Source organism: Myotis yumanensis, unplaced genomic scaffold (genome assembly GCF_028538775.1).
Source record: "Myotis yumanensis isolate MYYU_CA2020_CCGP unplaced genomic scaffold, mMyoYum1.0.hap1 SCAF_2, whole genome shotgun sequence".
NCBI lineage: Eukaryota > Metazoa > Chordata > Mammalia > Chiroptera > Vespertilionidae > Myotis > Myotis yumanensis.
Genome location: NW_027223753.1, coordinates 5864857 through 5884314, shown reverse-complemented (window position 1 = coordinate 5884314; position 19458 = coordinate 5864857). Strand labels below are relative to the sequence as shown.

Below are 19458 nucleotides of genomic sequence, written 5' to 3'. Positions count from 1 at the left end.
GGCCTGACTAATCGATCGCCGCGGGGCGAGGCTTCTCCCAGGCGCCCTCGCTCTCGCTCTCCCGCCCAGACTAAAGTAGCCGAACCGAGCTTATCGATGGAGGCCACCCGGGGAGGCAGGGGAACTCCCACGTCGAATCACCTCGCACAATTTTCATCAGGTCTCTGCTTTCCAGGAAGATCCGAGGCCTGTCCTTTTTGCACTCATATATACATATATATACATATATACATATATATATACAGATATTCATACATATGCATATATATACACATATATACATATTATTATTATATATATATATATAATCTCAGTGATGTGGCTCGCATTTCCACTTTCCTCTCTGATTTCATTTAGACCGTAATATTTACCTATTTACTTACGCATTTTGTTATGAGTCCAACCCTAGTTGCACGGCTGAAGCAGGGAGTTGAACGGAAATGTGTGATTATCTTATGCTTCTCTGTTATGTTTTTCAGCAAGACTGAAACAGCCTCATCAATTTTTTAAATTGACTTCCTTCAGATCAGCCTGAAAGATGGGGCATCTTACAGAACTTTTCAGGTTGGAAAAGGGAAAACAAATTAGCACAGGGCAATAACAGACTCAAAGTATTCATATTATACATGTATACATGCAAATAGGAGTGCTCTAACAAGTCAAGGGAGGATGCATGCGTATCGTCCATAATGCAAAATAAACCCCTATTGACCTCATTTTGAACGCGCCATTGCTACTACTAAATACAAGGTAGGAAAACACTCTTCCTAGGTCGAATTGGGCGACGTAACCAAGTCGGCTTTGCACCCAGATCCTACAGCTCCCGGCATGACCCGGGGGGGGGGGCCCCCGCACGCGATCAGCGTCCATTAGAACTACATCTCCCGGCGTCCCTTGGGTCCCATGCGTGATTTGCTACGGAGAGAACTACATCTCCCGGCATGCCAGGGGAGTGGGTGGAGGACCCCGGCACTAGCCTCAGCGACTTCCCGGAGTCAATCAGGTCCCGCTCCTGTAGAGGATGGAGGTGTCTTGGGGCGCCAGTGGTCCGGAACCCGGCGACAATCAGGCTCTAAAGCCGTGTCTGCTGCGCCGCAACCACAGCCGCGAGCAGTACGGCGTGGCGGCCTCCTGCCTCGAGGACCTGAGGAGCAAGGGTAGGCACGGCCCGGGGGCCGGGGCAGAGGGGGGCCGGGGCCGCGTGAGGAGGTCGGCGGGGCAAGGCGGGGTGGAGAGAGGCGACTTGGGATTCTTAGAGCTCTGGGAGCCTTGGGACGGAAATGACTCAATAGCCATTTACACGTTTCAAAGCGTTCACAAGCGCTTTAACTTACCTTGTGCGACCCTCATCGTGGTGGAAAGGTAGACGGGAAGCATTTTGCAAATTAAAACAGACTCGATGTAGGTACCTTGCCTAAAATCGTTTATGTTTTGGACCAAATCCCAGCCTAGTGCCTTCTTATCACTCGGGCTCTCCCAGGTGAGCCCATGGCGGGGTGGGGCGCGTTTCCACCCTCAGCTCTGGCAGGTGCCTGTGCGATAAAGAGGGAGCCGCTTGCTACCGACAAACATCGCCTGTTGTGATGAGTTGACAGAAGTCCTGAGCCCGCCCCAGGTTGTTACTAGCTACTTGATCTTGCACTAACCCAGCATCTCTCAGTTTTCTCGTTGGCAGTGGATATAATATTTCCAGCCCTGCTTCCCAGGATTGTAAACGCTTTGAAACGTGTAAATGGCTATTGAGTCATTTCCGTCCCAAGGCTCCCAGAGGATACATGCAAATAATTTACAAGCGTTATTAGTCTGTAGAAGTAAATTGTTTAAAGGAATTCTACCAGTGGTCCCCAGGCAGTAGTCCCAGTGTGTGCCAGGGTTCAGGGCTTCCTCTCATGGTCATCAGGCCGCAGAGAAGGCAGGCAGAACCCCAGGAGCAGCCCCAGGGCTGTCCATGCTTTAGTGACATGCTTTTGCCCTATGTCTTTACATGTATTTATTTATGGTTGGCATTCGGGTAGAGTTTAGTGCCCTTTCACTGCCAGGTTGCAGTTGGCACAGAGACCCTGTAAGTGCTGTGCTCTCTGGAGCTCCTCCTCCATTTGGGGAGGGAGACAACATTGCCTTGAGGATATTTGTAGTCTTGGCTACTTCTCTGCTTACTCTTGTCTCGTTATCATCTTAGGCTACTGATAGAAGTTTCTGCTTCTTTATACCTTCCCATAGGTTATAAAGGCTGCAAAGAAACATCCTACAGAGAACAAAAAGCATAACTTTTTTTTTTTTTTACATTTGACACAGAAGAGTTTAAGATGACCGCTGAGTAAGTGATTGAAAGGCTGCTTGTTTACAAGGAATTGAGCCAGGTTCTGCAGGTGTAAATACCAGTTCTGTCACTTAATGTGCTGTCTTGGACAAGTTACTTAACTTCTCCCAGCTTTGGGCTTGATGTCTGTAAAATGGGGGTAACAATAGTATCTACCTCATAGGATTGTTATGAGATTAAATACTCCATGTGCCGAGCACTTAGAACAGTACCAGGCCCATGAAAGTGTTATATTAGTGCGACTAAAGTTGTGGCTGTTGTTGTAGTTATTACCTGCCAGGAATTCTGCTAGGCCCTAGGGCCATACAAATTGAGAGTGAAAGGATACGTGTGTTTTCCTTATGGATACTTGTCAATTGCCAAATGTTTTCTTTCTCTCAGCCTATGACATCCTGGCCATGGATAAGTCCCTGGCACCAATCACCTTGGTCCTGGCAGAGGATGGCACCATAGTGGATGATGACGATTACTTCCTGTGTCTACCTTCTAATACTAAGTTTGTGGCATTGGCCGGTAATGAGAAGTGGGCATACAACAACTCAGGTAAGAAATGCTGGCCATGTGCAAATTGTCTATGCAATACAGTATCCGTCATGATTCATGTTCCTGCTCAGGCCCCGGGTTACTGTTTGTCTGACGGTCTAGGAATGCCAGGTACGGAGCTGAGCCTGGGGGTGAAGATGGGCCCAATTCTCAAGTAACTCACAGACCAACAGCAACGAAAATGCAGCGTGGCAGAGCGATCCGTGCCACAGGAAGAGTCAGGCTGCCCCACCTGAGTCCAGGCTCTGCCATTTGCTAGTCGTGTGACCTTGGCCAAATTACCTAACTTCTCAGCACCTAATTGAGATGATAATTATGGCACCTGTCTCCTAGGATTGCTGTAAGGAGAACAGGACATAGTACGTGTCAAACCAGGGTTTCTCAATACGACTGCTGACGTTTGGGGCTGGAGAATTCTTTGTTGTGGGGCTGTCCTGTGCATTGTAGAAGGTTTAGCAACATCCCTGGTCTTTGCCCTCTCTATGCCAGTAGCGCCTCCTCACCCCAGTTATGACGATCAAAAATGCCTCCTGACATTGTCAATGTCTCCAGGGGAGCAAAATCACTACCAGTTGAGAACCTCTGACAGAAAGCAGTTAGATCTTACCTGTCACACATTAGGGCTCAATAAACGTTACTGTCACCATCATCACCAGGGATGCAAAGGGAACTAACATTGATGAGCAAGGATCAAAGAGCTAAAGAAGTGCCTTAAGGAAAGTCCTCAGGCCACTAAATTGAGGAACTAACCTTCAGCAATGGCTCTCCCAGCCAACTTTGTCCCCCAGGGACAGCAGTAGCCGCAGCTCCTCCAACCAAGGGCAAGACCAGTCCACAAGCATAGTGAGAATGAATGTCCTATATACTCAGAGACGCAAAACTAACCTAAAGGGAAGTGTGGTGGGACCCTGGGTAGCTTCTTTCCATAAAAGAATAAAGAGCAGTTACATGCAAAAATGAAGTGAAGTCTGGCCGGTGTGGCTCTGTGGTTGACTCTCAACCCATGACCAAGAGGTCACCAGCTCAATTCCCGGTCAGAGCTCATGCCCAGGTTTCGGGCTCAATCCCCAGTAGGGGGCGTGCAGTAGGTAGTCAGTCGATGATTTTATCTCGTCATTGATGTTTCTATCTCTCTCTCCCTCTCCCTTCCTCTCTGAAATCAATAAAAGAAAAATTTTTTAAATATGGAAGAAGAGGGAAAATTAGTTGGAGATTGGCTTTCCCATAACCTTGAGAAAAGGTGCCTCCTTCTCCATTGAAATTATTCTAAACTAGAGGCCCGATGCACGAAATTCGTGCAAGGGGCTCCCCCCACCCTCACCCCCTTGCCGCCGCTGTAGCTGCCTCTGCCTCTGCCCTTGCAGCCCTGGCTTCATCCGGAAGGTTTTCCGGAAGGACTTCCAGTCTAATTAGCATATTACGCTTTTATTATTATAGATGGTCAGTCGGAAGGATGTGCAGACATGCTGGAGGGCTGTGTGTATTGGGGGGGGGGGGGGGGGCGTGAAAACAACACTTTCAGTTCATCTGACTGTGACTGGCCTTTTTCCCCACATGTCAGACGGAGGTACCGCTTGGCTTTCCCAGGAGTCCGTGGATGTGGATGAAACGGACAGCGGGGCAGAGTTGAAGTGGAGGAATGTGGCCAGGCAGCTGAAAGAAGATCTGTCCAGCATCGTCCTCCTGTCAGAGGAGGACCTCCAAGTAAGCCTCCTCCACAGCTCACTGCCTCGAGTCTGGCCTCTGCCGCCCACAACAGTTTCTTAGTTTCCATGGGTCTTGCCATAATACTTTTATTATTATTACTTTTTTATACATATACTTTATTGATTTTTACAGAGAGGAAGGAAGAGGAATAGAGAGTAAGAAACATCGATGAGAGAGAAACATCAATCAGCTTCCTCCTGCACACCTCCTACTGGGGATGTGCCTACAACCAAGATACATGCCCTTGACCAGAATCGAACCTGGGACCCTTCAGTCTGCGGGCCGACGCTCTATCCACTGAGCCAAACCAGTTAGGGCAATACTTTTATTGTTTATTAATGAGAGAGAAAAGGAGAGGGGAAGAGATTCAGAAACATCGATGAGAGAAACATCTTTGATTGGCTGCCTCCTGCACGCCTTCTACTGGGGATCGAGCCCGCAACCCAGGCATGTGCCCTGACAGGGGATTGAACTGGTGACCTCTTGGTTCATGGGTCGATGCTCAGCCACTGAGCCACACCAGCTGGGCTTATTTATTTATTTATTTATTTATTTATTTTTTCCCGAGAGGAAGGGAGAGAGAGAGAGAGAGAGAAATAGAAACATCGATGATGAGAGAGAATCATTGATCGGCTGCCTCCTGCACGCCCTGAATTGGAGATCAAGCCCACAACCCAGGCATGTGCCCTTGACCGGAATCGAACCCGGGACCTTTCAGTCTTCAGGCCGATGCTCTAGCCACTGAGCCAAACCAGCTGGGCTTATTTATTTATTTATTTATTTATTTTTTCCCGAGAGGAAGGGAGAGAGAGAGAGAGAGAAATAGAAACATCGATGATGAGAGAGAATCATTGATCGGCTGCCTCCTGCACGCCCTGAATTGGAGATCAAGCCCACAACCCAGGCATGTGCCCTTGACCGGAATCGAACCCGGGACCTTTCAGTCTTCAGGCCGATGCTCTAGCCACTGAGCCAAACCAGCTGGGACTGGGCTCGTTTATTAATTTTTAAATATTTCTTAAATGACAACCAAGATTCTTCATTTTCTAATGTGCTCACCTGGAACAGGAATTTTTCAGCCCTCACCTTGCATCAGAATCGCCTGTGGAACTTTTAAAAATACCGATGCTCAGGCCTCACCTAGACCTATTAGGCCCACTATGGGGTCTAGGTTGTTCTGCTAGAGAATGTGGAGGTGCAGAAGCTCGGTTAAAATCCCAGCTCCATCATATGACTTTGAGCCCCTTAGCTTCTCTGCCGGCATTCCCTCCAGTAAAGTGGAGATAAAATAGTATGTGTTAATTCACAAAGCTGTTTATTGAGCCCTGCCCTGGGTCTGGCATGCCTCTGCATACTGGGGTCCAGTTGTGAACCAGGCAGCCACAGTCGCTGTTCCAAGGGAACTTGAATTCTGGTGAAGGGAGGCAGACAAAACAAATGAACGGTACAGGGCGATGTGCCGGGAGTGGGCGTTACTCCAGATTGGGAGGTCAAGGCTCCCTTCACAGAGGTGACCTTTGGTTAATTAGTAAACGTATATATATATTTTGAATAAATAATACATTCACATGTTTACAAATCCAAGAGGTATAGAGGGATAACCAGGTAGCTAAAAAGTGAGAAGAGCCCGTGTCCACCAGCTGATGAGTAAGTAATAACGTGACGTATCCTCCTAATGAGTATTATCCAGCCATAGAAAGGAGTGAATTGTTAATACACACTACATCGTAGATCACTCCTGGAAACTGTGCTAAGGAAAAGAAGCCAGCCACGGAAGGCCACATATTTTATGATAGCAAATATAACGAAAGGGCCAGAATGCGCAAACCTGTAGCGATAGAAAGTAGATTAGTGGTTGCTTAGGGCTGGGGTTGGTGGGGAGCTTTGAGGAGAAATAGGAAATGACCCCTAATAGGTATGGGGTTTCTTTTGGGGGGAATGAAAATGTTCTAAAAAGATTGTGCTGATGATTGCAGAATCCTGTGACTATACCAAAACCCACTGAATTGTACATTTAGAGGGTGAATTGTATGGTATGAAATCATATGTCAATAAAACTGCTGGGGGGTGGGGGGTGTACACAGGAAAGTCTGATTCCTGCCTCTTCGCTACCCAGGCTTCCCTTCCTGGAGACAACCAACCTGTCGGTTTCCTCCTATTCCAGAGATTTTATATACAAATTGTAGGGAGCGGCTATATCCGAGGCTTGACCCTATAGCCGCTTCCTACAACAAATACATGTATTTTCTTCTCCTCCCCTAGATTACACAAACAGAAGCATAACTGCTCTGTTTTCAAAGAGGTATTTGGAGAGTATCCAGACCAGCATATAAAAGGCATCCTGGTTCTTTTTTGCCACCGCATAGTATTGCATGTCACGCGTGTACCGTGCTTTGTTTAACGAGTCTCCCCCACTGGTGGATGTTTCAGTTGTCATCAGACAATGCTGCAAAAAAACTTACACCAGCGACATTTTGCACACTTGCGTGCACGTATATAGAAGCGTAGTTGGTAAACACTGGCAGGCTTCCAAGAGCTGGCGATTAAATTGAGAGCTGAAGGACAGGGTGGAGCCAGCCTTGGAAAGCTGGGGCCAGAGTGCTTCAGGCAGATGGAGGGCAGGAGCAAGCTTGAGTTTTTTTCTTTTTAAAAAAATGTTTTTATTGATTTCAAAGAGGAAGGGAGAGGGAAAGAGAGATGGAAACATCAATGATGAGAAAGAACCACTGATGGGCTGCCTCCTGCACACCCCCTACTGGGGGTCCAGCCCACAACCCGGGCATGTGCCCTTGACCAGAATCGAACCTGGGACCTTTCAGTCTGCAGGCCAACGCTCTATCCATTGAGCCAAACCGGCCAGGGCTAAAATAGTCTTTTAAAGCTATAAACATGTTTAAGGCTAAAATGATTAGAAAAACTTTTGCTTAAAACAACCCGAGATCGATTCATCATATAAACAATCATATACCTCCTTTATATTCTGTACATCTGGGTTTTCTAATACCAGGATTTTATTTAGTTTTTAATGAGGCATTAGGGCATCGTTTTCCGAATTTTTTCACCAGAGGAAAACTGAAAACATTGCATGCTTCTCTCTTGACTCCTAAGCAGCCATTAGGAAACTTTGGAAAATAGATTAAATGAGTCTGTGAAACTGATGAATTTGAGAGAGATAACAGCCTGCTTAGAAAGTACTTGTAGCCCCGTCTGGTGTGATTCAGTTGGTCGGGCCTTGTCCCGTGCACCAACGGCTTGCTGGTTCGATTCCCAGTCAGGGTACATGCCTCTGTGGCAGGCTGAGTCCCTGGGGGAGGGCATGCAGGAGGCCGCTGACCGGTGTTGCATTCTCACATCAATGCCTCTCTCTCCCTCTCCCTTCCCTTCCTCTCTCTCTCTAAAAAAGCAATAAACTATTCTTTTCCAAAAAAAGAAAGTACTTGCCGAAACCGGTTTGGCTCAGGGGATAGAGCCTCGGCCTGCGGACTGAAAGGTCCCAGGTTCGATTCCAGTCAAGGGCATGTACCTGGGTTGCGGGCACATCCCCAGTAGGAGATGTGAAGGAGGCGGCTGATCGATGTTTCTCTCTCATCGATGTTTCTAACTCTCTATCTCTCTCCCTTCCTCTCTGTAAAAAATCAATAAAATACATTTTTTAAAAAAAAAAGAAAGTACTTGTAGGTTTCTTGAAGTCTGTGTTTGTTTGTTAGGTGCTCATCGATGTTCCCTGTGCAGACCTGGCTCAGGAGCTGGGCCAAAGCTGTGTCACAGTCCAGGGGCTCCAGAACACCCTGCAGCAGGTGCTTGACCAGAGAGAGGAAGCCCGTCAGTCCAGGCAGCTGTTGGAGCTTTACCTCCAAGCTTTGGAGAAGGAGGGCAGCATCTTGTCGAAGCAGCAAGGTAGGACTCACCGGCGGGGGGAGTCACGTCGGGAACCGGGTGCCATGGAGCCTTTCCTGGCGAGAGAACCGGTTGTAACGGAGCCCAGAGCAGGGGAGCCACAGTGGCTGGCATCTTGACATGACGTGTCTGCCTTGCCCTGATTCCTCCGGCTGGCGGTGGTGGGCTGTGGTCACGCACTGTGCTGATCTCCATCTCACGTCTGCTTTGCAGAGTCCCAAGCTGGCTTCGGTGACGAGGGGGATGCCGTGGACACGGGTCTGAGCAGAGAGCCCTCCTCCGAAATTGCCCTTTCGAGCCAGATCCTTACCGTGCTGAAGGAGAAGCCTGCGCCAGAGCTGAGTCTGTCGAGCCAGGATTTGGAGGTGGGCGAGAAGCCTGAACTACAGAGAGCGGCTCCCCCTGGAGGTGTAGCATAGCCCTGCAGGGGCTTATGGGGGATGTTTTCCACCTCCGCGGCCCCTGAGTCTTAGCTGCCAGTTTGCCTATTATATGCCAGAGCCTCTGCAAACACCGCATGTAATCCAAATCAGAATGGCTTGCACAAAATGGACGCACTCCCACAGATCATCAAACCTGACTTTCTGATCCACAGTGGGCAAGGAGGTGAGGAAGCCTGATAGGGAGGGACAGCAGGCTCAGCTTCTGCCACGGCTTCTGCGCCGTCAGCGGTTCCAGAGGATTTGCAGGCAGTCGAGGCACATACACCGTCACAGGGAAAGGCACACTCCAGGGGCCGCCCTGTGCCGGCCCTAAGACCAGGGAACTAGAAGCTTGACGATGAGAACCCATCACAGGGGGCTGCTGCTTCCTTTCACCTTTGTCCCAACTACCTCTTCATTGTAGCCAGCAGGGAAGGAAACTGTATTGACTTAAACATGGCTACATTTCCTGTAAGTGGAGGACTTTGTAGTTGCTCCAATTAAACTTCTTTCCGAAGAGCCTTTCCTGTTGGTGGTGTATGGTCAGAGAAGGCCCAGGACAGTTTCCTGTGAAGGAGGCCTGGCATTTCTGCAGGGACATAACCAACCCGAATCGCCCAACTGCACTCCCCTAAGAAGCCGCGGGAGCAGAAGAGGGGGCAGAGGTCGTGGCTCTCAGTGGCTCTTATTCTTGCCGCAGTTGGTCACCAAGGAAGACCCCAAGGCGCTGGCTGTTGCTCTGCACTGGGACGTAAAGAAGACGGAAACTGTTCAACAGGCCTGTGAGCAGGAGCTGAGCCTGCGCCTGCAGCAGGTACAGAGTTTGCACTCTCTCAGGAGCATTTCAGCACGGAGGGACTCCCTGCCCGGAGAACAGCAGAACCCCAAACGAACCAGGCAAGACCCCGCATAGCTGTAGCTGCAGATGCGCCAGAGAGAGCTGTGTGACCTCAGCTTTGTTCTCGGTAAATCCCTTCAGCCCTTTCAGCTACCTGTGTCCTACTCTGCCCCCTGCCTTGGAGCACGGTCTCCTGGGAGAGGCTGGAAGACTGTTCCAGATCTCAGCATCTGCCCTTCTGCCCATTGTGAATGATGTAGCTGCACCAATATACCCACCTCCTCTACATGTTCTTACGTCCTGTTTGACATGGCGAAGGGCAGTGAAAAGAAATTGTCATCCTTGTTTTTTTTTTAGTTGTCATACTTCAGACTCACCATCCTGTTCTAAAGATAGAAATGCAGAATTTAAACAAATAATGGTAAAGAAGGTGGCACAATAGTGTTGATTATGGCCACAAACTTGTTTCTCAAATTAATTAACTTTTTTGTTTGTCTGTTCAGAGGCACATATTAAGTTTGCAGGCCTTAGGGATGCGGAGAGTCTCACGATTTCTAATATCCAATTCAGTATTGTTGAGCTGTATCCGAAACCCTTCTCCATTTTCTAATATGTTTTATCAGCAGGGGGGTAAGAGGTCATTAAATCCATTTCCATGCGACATGACTGAGTCTCTGGGTGCAAAGCAGAGATTCTGGTTTACATGCTTCTTTTTCTGTGCAGACTTACTCTTCAGGTTTTGTACCTCTCCTTGCAGGGAAAAGGTACCGGGTTATCAGGGACTTAATTTTTTTTTAAGCATGCTTAGAGGAAAGTAGAATGCTATTACGAGATACATTGGCTAATTATTATTTTAGGTTAATTATTCAAAGAAGAAATACAACAGTAAGTCCCGGGGCCAGGGTGGGTGCAGAAAACACAGAACAGAAAACCTTTCCTTCTGTGATCTCGAAGGAGGGCTCCGCTGCACTCGGCATCCTTTCCCTAATGCCTCACACCCTGGGTTCGCACTTCTTAGCCCCATCGCCTTTTTGACAGCACATTCTGTCATGCCTCCTTAATTGTCCTTAAACAAAAGCCAGGGCTGATAACCTGCCTACATGTGTACTTTCAAAAGCACTGACATAATACCCCACATGTAATATTTCAGGAGAAACAAAAGGGAAATTTCCAATAAAATGGCGTGTATCTCAGTATGTCTCTGTCTGGCATGACTATACTGACGGCACAAAGACACTGTAAGATGTAGACACTGCATTACCGTGAACTTGACAGGCAGCCAGACACGGGTCTGTAGTGATTGTCAACTCAAATACCACGAGCAGCATTGCCCTTCGTAATGGGATCTCCCCTATCAGTGACCTGAACAAATGACATCTGTAATTTTCTTTTACAAGGTGGCTGCATTCTTGAAAAATCCAGGGAACATCAAAACTGGGGAAAATACTTCGTATTTCTACATAAAACAGAATTCGGTTTCAGGCTAGGATAATTTAGGTTTTCATCCATACGAGTGCCCAGCTTGGTGACCAAAAGTCACATGGGATGTGGGACAATTCTCCATTGTGTGGGATTGTCCTATAACTTTGCTCGAAGACCTGCATCCCGCCTCCCCCCCCCCCCCCCCCCACACCCCCCCCCCCCCCCCCCCCCCCCCCCCACTCAATGCCAGTAGCAACCTTCAGGTACTGAGATAACTAAAAGCTTCCCCACACATCTTCCAAAGGCCCTGGATGGCGCAGTAATGCCAGCTGCACCTGCCACATGGGGGCCTCACAAAACTGCGTGCGCTGAGCGAGGTGTGGCTTGGCGCCTCTCCTTTTATACAGGAGCAGAGCTGTGCTCAGAGAGGTTGGCTGGCCTCATGTCACCGTTGGGGGGCCAGGATTCAAAGGCAGGTCCTCGGGTTCTTTTCCCCCCGCAGCCTGTCCTACACACTCGGCCGTGCGGATGCTGGGGAGTCCACAGGCGTGGCCAGACAGGCCAGGCAGCGAGACAGCCAGAAAGTGGGCTAGCATGTGGCCACTCGTATTTTCTTTTAGGTCCACTCACTCTTCAGTGCCACATCCAGGTCACTGATGTTGCTCTCCTAATGTAATAAGTTGGAAAAGGCCTACAATGTCTACAACATAATTGCCAAAAGGTTCCTAACTGTAGCCATTGTGACGTGGGTATGAGAAGTAAATCAGCCACGTAGTGAGCACAAGAGTAGCGGAAGCTGAAGAATGCTCTCTCCTCACCAGCTCTATCAACATCGAATTTTTGTCAAGTACACAGAGGAGCTTTGTTTGACTGGCTGTTGGGATTCTGTACTTGAAACAAAGTCACCAAGCATGTCAGCTGCACAGGATAAAGGAAAAAGCACTGTGGGTTTGGAGTGAGACAAACCCGTGTTGAGTCTAACCTTTGGGGACCTTAGTTGCCAAAAAGGCAAGGTTAGTATAAGGCCCAAGACCGAAAGAGGTAAATGATGTGAGGACGTGCACAGTCTCTAGCAGTGGGCCAGAGTGGCTCCCTTGCATCTCCCCCGGCACAGAGATGGCGGGCGGAGCAGAGACAGGGCTGTGTCTGTCCTTAGGAGGCGCCCATCTATGGGTCTCTAGGGACAGGGCCTTAGACTGCAAACTCCGGCCCAAATGTGTAGTGAGAGCGGTTGCAAACACATTGCACTGCCCCTGGTCACCATTTACCTTCCCTCCACCGCTGTGCCTCCAGGCCTTCTAAAACAGAAAAGTAGCAGCACAGCAACATGTCTAAAAATAGGAGGGAGGGGAAAAGAAAAAGGAGGGAGAGCAGGGCAAGCCTGTTCTTACGGCAGGAGGAAAGAATGTCAACGAAAGCAGCTGGGACTAATGAACTCTACATCAGCCATATTCCATTCTTTCAACTCAAGTCAAGTGTCAGTCCCCATTAGACAATTGGCTTTGACGAGAGCTGTGCTAATTACCACTTACCAACCTTTAATTTCTGGGTAAAAGCAAAAGGAAAAAAACTAATGGATTTTTCATTTTCCAGAAAGGAATAAAATAGTTGTCTGAACAAAACACACACACACCAAAAAAAAAAAAACAAAAACAAACACACACAAAAACACCCACAAAAAAACCCTGCATTAATACAAGAATTATTAATGTGTCTTTGCTAACCAGATTATTTAGCTGTTTAATTTTTTCTTTTTTTGCCTTCAGTGTTTTTCAACTTTTTTTTTGTAGGGTTTTGCCTTAAATTATTTTGGTTGTGTCTTTTATTACTTGAGGGTGTTGTTTTTTTTTTAATTTTTTGTTTAAAGTATTACATGTCTCCTTTTTCCCCCTTGACCTTTCCCCGGTTGTTCCCACCCCCACAGCACATGCCCTCACCCCCGCTACTGTCTGTGCCCATGGATTCTGCTTATATGCATATATACAAGTGCTTTGGTTGATCTCTTACTCCCCACCCCCCCACCCCGCCTTCCCTCTGAGGTTGGATGGTCTGTTCCATGCTTCCATGTCTCTGGGTCTATTTTAGTTCCATCAGTTTATGTTGTTCCATTACTTGAGGTTTTCAAGGACCTTGAACATGATCTAGTCTGGACACCTAGCCACTGCCTGAGTCCCCTACACGGCTGACTGGGGGTCTTCTGTCCCATGTGGAAACCTTCCCAGGAGACGCGCTGGGTTTTCAGATCGCAGAACTTTACGTTGGGTATTTGCTTGAATTAAATCACGTAACACTTGCACAATTACAAGGAAGCAAACCAACAGGTTAAGGCATAGATACTGACTGGGTTTTCTTTAATATTTTCTAATACCATGTTACAAGAACTTTAACCAAAAAAATTCTAGCTTTTCTCCAGCTTGTAATTATTTTAATGAGACAAACATATGTATTCTTGACCACTTAACTACTTAATTATAGAGGAAAGGGGTAAATCAGTGTTTTCATTAGGGTTCTGAGAAACTAAGTAGTGGGTTGCTCAGCTGTCCTTTGCCTCTTCCTTTCTAGTCTAGAAACAGAAAACTTCCTTCTTTTTATGCCTACATGACTTTTCCTCTTCTGATTTGTTCAACACGGAATCCTTATCTCCACTGAAGAAGCTACTACGGTGAAGATGTGGTTAACCCTTCAGCAGGTGCTGTTAAATCAAGCTGTCTAAGTATCTCCCATGGGCTTACTGGCCTGAGTTTCCGAAAGCCTGGGAAGAGCTGCTGTCAGCCCTGAACTGTGAATAGTGGGAAGGGATTTCTGTCAAGTGCTTATGTCACAATTCTCCCTCAGCAGTTAGGGATCTATTCTGGTGATGAATGCTGGAAACAAAGGCAAGAGAATGAATGAGAAGTTGTCCAGGCGCTGACGTCCCACATCTACACCTTTGACTATCCTCAACTACAGAAAGGTAGACTGTAAGAAAAGTCTACCAGAAACCTGATGGTAGGAAATTACCCTAATTACGCATTTTACCCGACTGTATTAATCGTGAGCATATTAATCTAGTCTAACATGCAGTGGGTGCCAGTGCACATTTTATTAATCCCCCTGAACTAAGGTAGGCTTGGGCTTGATGGATTGCCTGGCAGTCTCATTAGTTTAGCCTCATTATCCTTCAGGTATCACTTAGTTCAAAGTTAAAATCCCAATCTTAAGGACTGTGTATGTATGACCTCAATTGAAACTGAAAAACAATGGCCATGCTTTTCTTCTGGAAAAATCTTCCAAGACAAAGTTCTGAAGGTTAGCTGGTCTTTCGGGCACACGGCGTCACCAGTGTGCTGACCCAGTTACTGTCTCCTAAAGCTGCTGTGTTTGGAAATGTGGATGCCATTAAGGCTCTTCTACCACATTATACTTTTACTCAGCGAGTAATTATGAATATGAGCTCAGCTCTGCGGAAAACAGAACGGAACGGTCAGCAGTCAGACCCGCGAGCCTGCCCCCCTGGTGTCAGAGAAGAGGAAGATCGCCGTGTCCTCCAGCCGGCCTTTGCCGGCCTCCTCAGTGCCAGGCCTCACCCTCAGAAACGGGCCCTAACTCCAGGGATGAATCTTTCAGCTTTAAAGTTTTGAGAGGCGCCAATATAATCAGGTCAGAAAGGTCAGAAAAGGAACAAACGGCACCAGAGCGTTACATTTAACGGCACCAGGGCAATCAGGAAGGTCAGAAGGGGGAGATGAAACAATCAACTTTTATGGGAGGCAGCTGCAGCCAGGGAGGTTACGGGAGATGGCCGCAGCCCGGGAGTAAACTGAAAAACAACTTGATAAGAAACCAGACAGGCATTAATTCACAACGGCGCCAGATTCCCAGAAGAATGACCCCGTTTGCTCCCCCCGTTTGCTCCCCCCGTTTGCTAGAGGAGTATATAACCTGTGCTTAAACTCTTAGTCGGGGCTGACAGCCGCTGCTCTGCTGCGTTCAGAGTAAGCTGTAAGCCCCAACATGTTGGAAACTAAATAAACCCTTTGCCTTTTGCATGAGAAGCGTCTCTTGGTTCTTTGTGACAGCGGCTTGCGTCCTGGGCATTACAGTTTAGCATCTAAAAACCTCACCCTGGAAGCTTTCTTTAGAATCTATGACTCAAGAGTTATAAATATGCATAATCAAGCAAGGATTTCGGTGCTGTGGGGAAAGAATTAAAAATTTGATGAGGGTTTTGAAACTGAGCAACTTATTTACTCCTAACTTTCTCTTGAGCCGACCAAAATCCTGGTCCTCCTGGGCTCAACGTTGCTCTGCGTTACACCCCAGAAAGGAATCCCCCTCCTCGAACAATCATTCACGGTCACTTCTGTGGGAAATTGTTGGGGAGTGGGGAAATAGAACAATTACAATACATGCCAACACAGAGGCACTGTCTGCAAACAAGGTCTGGACCTGGGACTGCAGGTCCCTGGATGAGGAGGAGGCCAGCAGGCTGCACCAGTCGGCAGCAGCACGGCTCGCTATTTTGGGTTTGAAATAAACCTGAAGCGCTCATCCATGAAAAGAATTCTAACGAATGATTAACTGACTCATTAAAACGAGTATGTATGCAACAGCAGGTTCGAATGTAACTTTTATGAACATGTCAGCATAAATGTCTGTTTAATAGCATGGCATTTGTTTCTATATAAATTTTTGCTAAATCATGAATAATAACTATTTTGCTCTGAGTGGTGTTAAACATTGGCTTTTAACATGAGGGCAATATTTTTTAAATTAGACAATTTATATCAATATAAACTGAAATAAGATGTTATTCTGAACCCTTCAATATATAACCCTGAGCTATTTTAAATCAAAGGAAAGAAGAGATAATGAAGGTGGGGGGAAGGCCCGTGGCTGCACTGAGCACAATACAGCAAAACCCACAAAAATCTATCAAAAATATTCACTTTGGGTTCCAGGTTACTCAAGACACTCAGTATTGGGCACCACTGGAGTTTAAATTAAAAATACTTTTCAAATTACACAGAAACAAGAAGACAACTGCATAAAGAAAGGTCACGGCTGCTTAGTACATTTTATTTGGACCCATCGTCGCACTTCCTTGCATGAGTAATCGGTGGCGTTCTACTTGCAGGAGGAGAAGGTCTTCCAGAAGAAGTTCTTGCAGGGCACCTTATCTGGGCGCGGGGACTGCTGCGGGGGCAGGCCTTCCTGCCGCCTGGACACCTCCCCGGCCGCCCCTCCCGTGAAGGGCGCTGCTCTGGCCGGGGAGGTCCACGCGGACCACCAAGCCAGGAAAGTCAACAGGCTGTTCTTCATTTCTGCCACTTCCTGCATATGCTTTTGAAAAGAAGCAGAGGACAAAGAAAAATCAACCATCTGGCTCAGCTAGCAACTGAAGACAAATACCTCCATCCTTCCTTCCTTCAAAAAAATAAAATTGCTCCAGAATAAATCACATATCCATTTAAAGGGTGAGGAAGTTAAGAGAACACCCTAACAGCATTGCTCTAACTAAAGAAAAGGAAAAGCTGAGAATTCTCAATCATGGAAAGAAAAAGACGGCTTATTTTTCCCGTAATCTTTGCTGAGGTCCTTAATTCGAAGAGGTCAGGAGACCTGCCATTTCCCCGATAAGTGGCAGCTAAGGAGCCCCGAGGTGGATCAGGTAATTAGATGAGCAGGTTTTCCCTCTCTGGCCTTCCTCCTGGCTGTCCACAAATTGCTCCTCAAGACACATCAGATTGAGACGTTATATCCTGGTCTTTCAAACTCCTTCGAAAGCTTCCAGGAGTAATCTGATGATAAATGACTTGTCTGAGACTCATCTGGTAATTTCAGAGAAAAATCCATTTTTAATGGTCAACTTTATGTACTCTCCTTGGAACTTTTTCAAAATGGAAAAAAGAGAAAAATAAATCACCCCATGAAGTTGCAAGTTCTCACAATGAAAAAGTAACGATGTCAATTCATCTGAGCCGGTGAGAACATGTGCCGGGTATATAAATTAAGACTCTAGAAGTGTGTGTGTGACTTAATAGAGCAGTGAGCGCCATGCTCGCAGTACAACAGACTGTCCAATCACTGAGCATTCAAAGACCAGCAGATGGAGACCGCTAGCATGAGCAAGCCCACCTGGGCTTCCGAACTTCCCAACTGCCTCGGCTCCATGGTCAGCCAGACTCCGTGGTCTGTGTGACATCACAGGACCCCAGGCAGCAGGGAACACTATGAGGTTCAGCCCCGCAGCCTGTCCTACACACTCGGCCGTGCGGATGCTGGGGCGTCCACAGGCGTGGCCAAACCGGCCAGGCAGCGAGACAGCCAGAAAGTGGGCTAGCATGTGGCCAAGTCAGGACTACTCACCTCACTGTCGCTGTCCTGGCCGGCAAGGCCACCCTCCGGAGGCAGGGCAGCGGTGGCCGCGGAGAGCAGCAGCAGCAGCAGCAGGCAGAGGGGCAGCGGCATCCTGCGGGCTGACTGGATCCTCTCCAGCTCTGCGGCTGATCGTCTTTCCTGGCAGCCCTGAAATTGGTGTTTTGTGGACGCGGGTCTCTTTGGAGCCTGGGGGTATTTTTAGTTCAACCTGCAGCTGGTTTTTTGTATACTTACCTGTGTGAAGCCTGCACCCCTTCCTCCCTCACACTCAAGCAGTGACGCATATGCCAGAGCAATCAGTGCCCACAAAGGCGCTTCTGGGTGGGACTTAACCCTTCATTAAAGACGTGGGTCTTTGCCGTGTTTAGAGCAGATTTGCTCTTCCTTTGCAATTCATGTGCACTTGCTTCTAAAGAAGTCCCACTTCCTCCTAATCATGCCCACAGCAAGCAGGAGGCCGTGCGGACAAAACCGAGCAATTTGACATGGTATACGTTTAGCCTTGGCTAAGGAGCTAACAACCTGCAATTCTGCCCATAGAAGGGCTGACTCTGCTACGGGCAGAAGAAACAAGGAGGCAAGAGGGCTCAGGGAGCCACTTAGAGCAGCATCGCCTGGTTTCGCCAAATCGCAGGCAAGGACAACCCAGTGATGGTTCCCCAGCCAGCAGGCCAGACGCTGTCCTCCCTCCCAGGCCTTCTCGAACTGTGATGTGAACCAAACCGCCTAAATGAAGTTAAGACTAGAATGCAGATTCTCATGTTGTGCGAGGAGGGGCCAAGGTCCCACATTCTAACGAGCACCCGGGTGATGCTGACACCGGAGTAGCCAGGCTCAAGTCCAGTGTTTTCCAAACTGCTACTGACCACCCACTAGCGGGTCATAAACTAGCACTTTTTTTGAATGAACAGAAATTAGATGCATCACGAAGAGTAAGATTAAATAGACTGCTTCGTGTGTCAGGTGTGAAACATTTTTTAATTAATGACCTGCACTTGACCAGCTCCTGGGCGCACTCTCCTCCTGAGGACGGTGCCACCGCTCGTGCAGACTGGGATGTCCTCTGTGCCACCTCTGGCTCTTCCTCACTATGAACGCTAGAAACCCCTGGTTAGAACCAAGTAACCTAAGCGAGGGCTCCAACTTATCCCACGAGCACATCCTGGACTCCAGGGCACAAGTCTTCCCCGGGTGCCCACCATGCCAGGCACCACACCAGCACCGAGGATCACCGTTCACCACCCAGTCTGCCTTCGGGCAGCTGATCATCCAATGTTTGATGCAAGAATGTGTGCTTCTGCAAAGAGATACAATGGGAACTTTGATTAAAAGGAAAAATGAAGGCTGATCATTCTAAAGGGCAGAACAGGACCCAGAGAGAAGTTAGGAGGGGGAAGAGTTTTCCCTATCAACAGAAGAAACTTGGAATTAGTGTCCAATAAGAGGGGGCTCTCGTCCCTGGAGTTCAGCAGAGCCTGGGGAGCCACACCCCGGGAATGCGGTGGAAGGGGTTCGCAGTTGGTGGGAAGATGGACTAAGCGACCCTAAGGGTTCTTTGTGGACTCCACAGTTCCGTAGAGGGAACAGGCATGTTCCGATTAACTCTTCCTGGACATCGCTGTGTAGCAGGCGGTGCGGCCTTTCCCATCCCCTCTTCCTGTCACATATACCTCACTGCCAGGTATTTTTAACCCTAGTCACTGTTACTAGTAAGAACACAAAGTTTCAGAAAGTCATAGAGCTACTAGAGTGGCAAAAGCAGGGTGCAAATCTAGGCTTGTCAACCTTTGGAAAGTCCACCGTATCTAGTCTCTAGATTCTCCCTGATGAGGAGTTTTAAGAGAGTTTATCTGAAAATGAAACCAACATACAGATCTCTGGCTGGAATGTCCTGCAAAGATGGAAGGCTTCTTGGTTTCCTTTTCCTTCACTGATGTGACACACAGATG

The 19458-nt window shown here is 47.9% G+C and overlaps 2 protein-coding genes across 2 annotated transcripts; one reads left to right on the top strand and one right to left on the bottom strand.

The window, feature by feature from the left end:
* Positions 1-968: 968 nt before the first annotated feature.
* On the top strand, positions 969-10923 carry DFFA (DNA fragmentation factor subunit alpha). Its single transcript, XM_070404062.1, has 6 exons — positions 969-1157; positions 2702-2863; positions 4425-4567; positions 8278-8467; positions 8681-8832; positions 9590-10923. Exons 1-6 carry the CDS (start codon positions 1022-1024, stop codon positions 9800-9802), a joined length of 996 nt encoding a protein of 331 aa, XP_070260163.1. The 5' UTR covers positions 969-1021; the 3' UTR covers positions 9803-10923.
* Positions 10924-16198: 5275 nt separating this feature from the next.
* Positions 16199-17704, bottom strand: CORT (cortistatin). Its single transcript, XM_070404061.1, has 2 exons — positions 17498-17704; positions 16199-16471 (listed from the first exon to the last, which is right to left on the bottom strand). Exons 1-2 carry the CDS (start codon positions 17597-17599, stop codon positions 16256-16258), a joined length of 318 nt encoding a protein of 105 aa, XP_070260162.1. The 5' UTR covers positions 17600-17704; the 3' UTR covers positions 16199-16255.
* Between the last annotated feature and the right edge of the window lie 1754 nt (positions 17705-19458).

Coding starts and splice junctions, on each gene's coding strand:
- DFFA (XM_070404062.1), top strand. CDS start 1,022: ATGGAGGTGTCTTGGGGCGCCAGTGGTCCGGAACCCGGCGACAATCAG. Junction 2,864..4,424: donor GTGGGCATACAACAACTCAG/GTAAGAAATGCT, acceptor CCCACATGTCAG/ACGGAGGTACCGCTTGGCTT. Junction 8,468..8,680: donor CATCTTGTCGAAGCAGCAAG/GTAGGACTCACC, acceptor TCTGCTTTGCAG/AGTCCCAAGCTGGCTTCGGT.
- CORT (XM_070404061.1), bottom strand. CDS start 17,599: ATGCCGCTGCCCCTCTGCCTGCTGCTGCTGCTGCTGCTCTCCGCGGCC. Junction 16,472..17,497: donor GCCAGGACAGCGACAGTGAG/GTGAGTAGTCCT, acceptor TCTTTTCAAAAG/CATATGCAGGAAGTGGCAGA.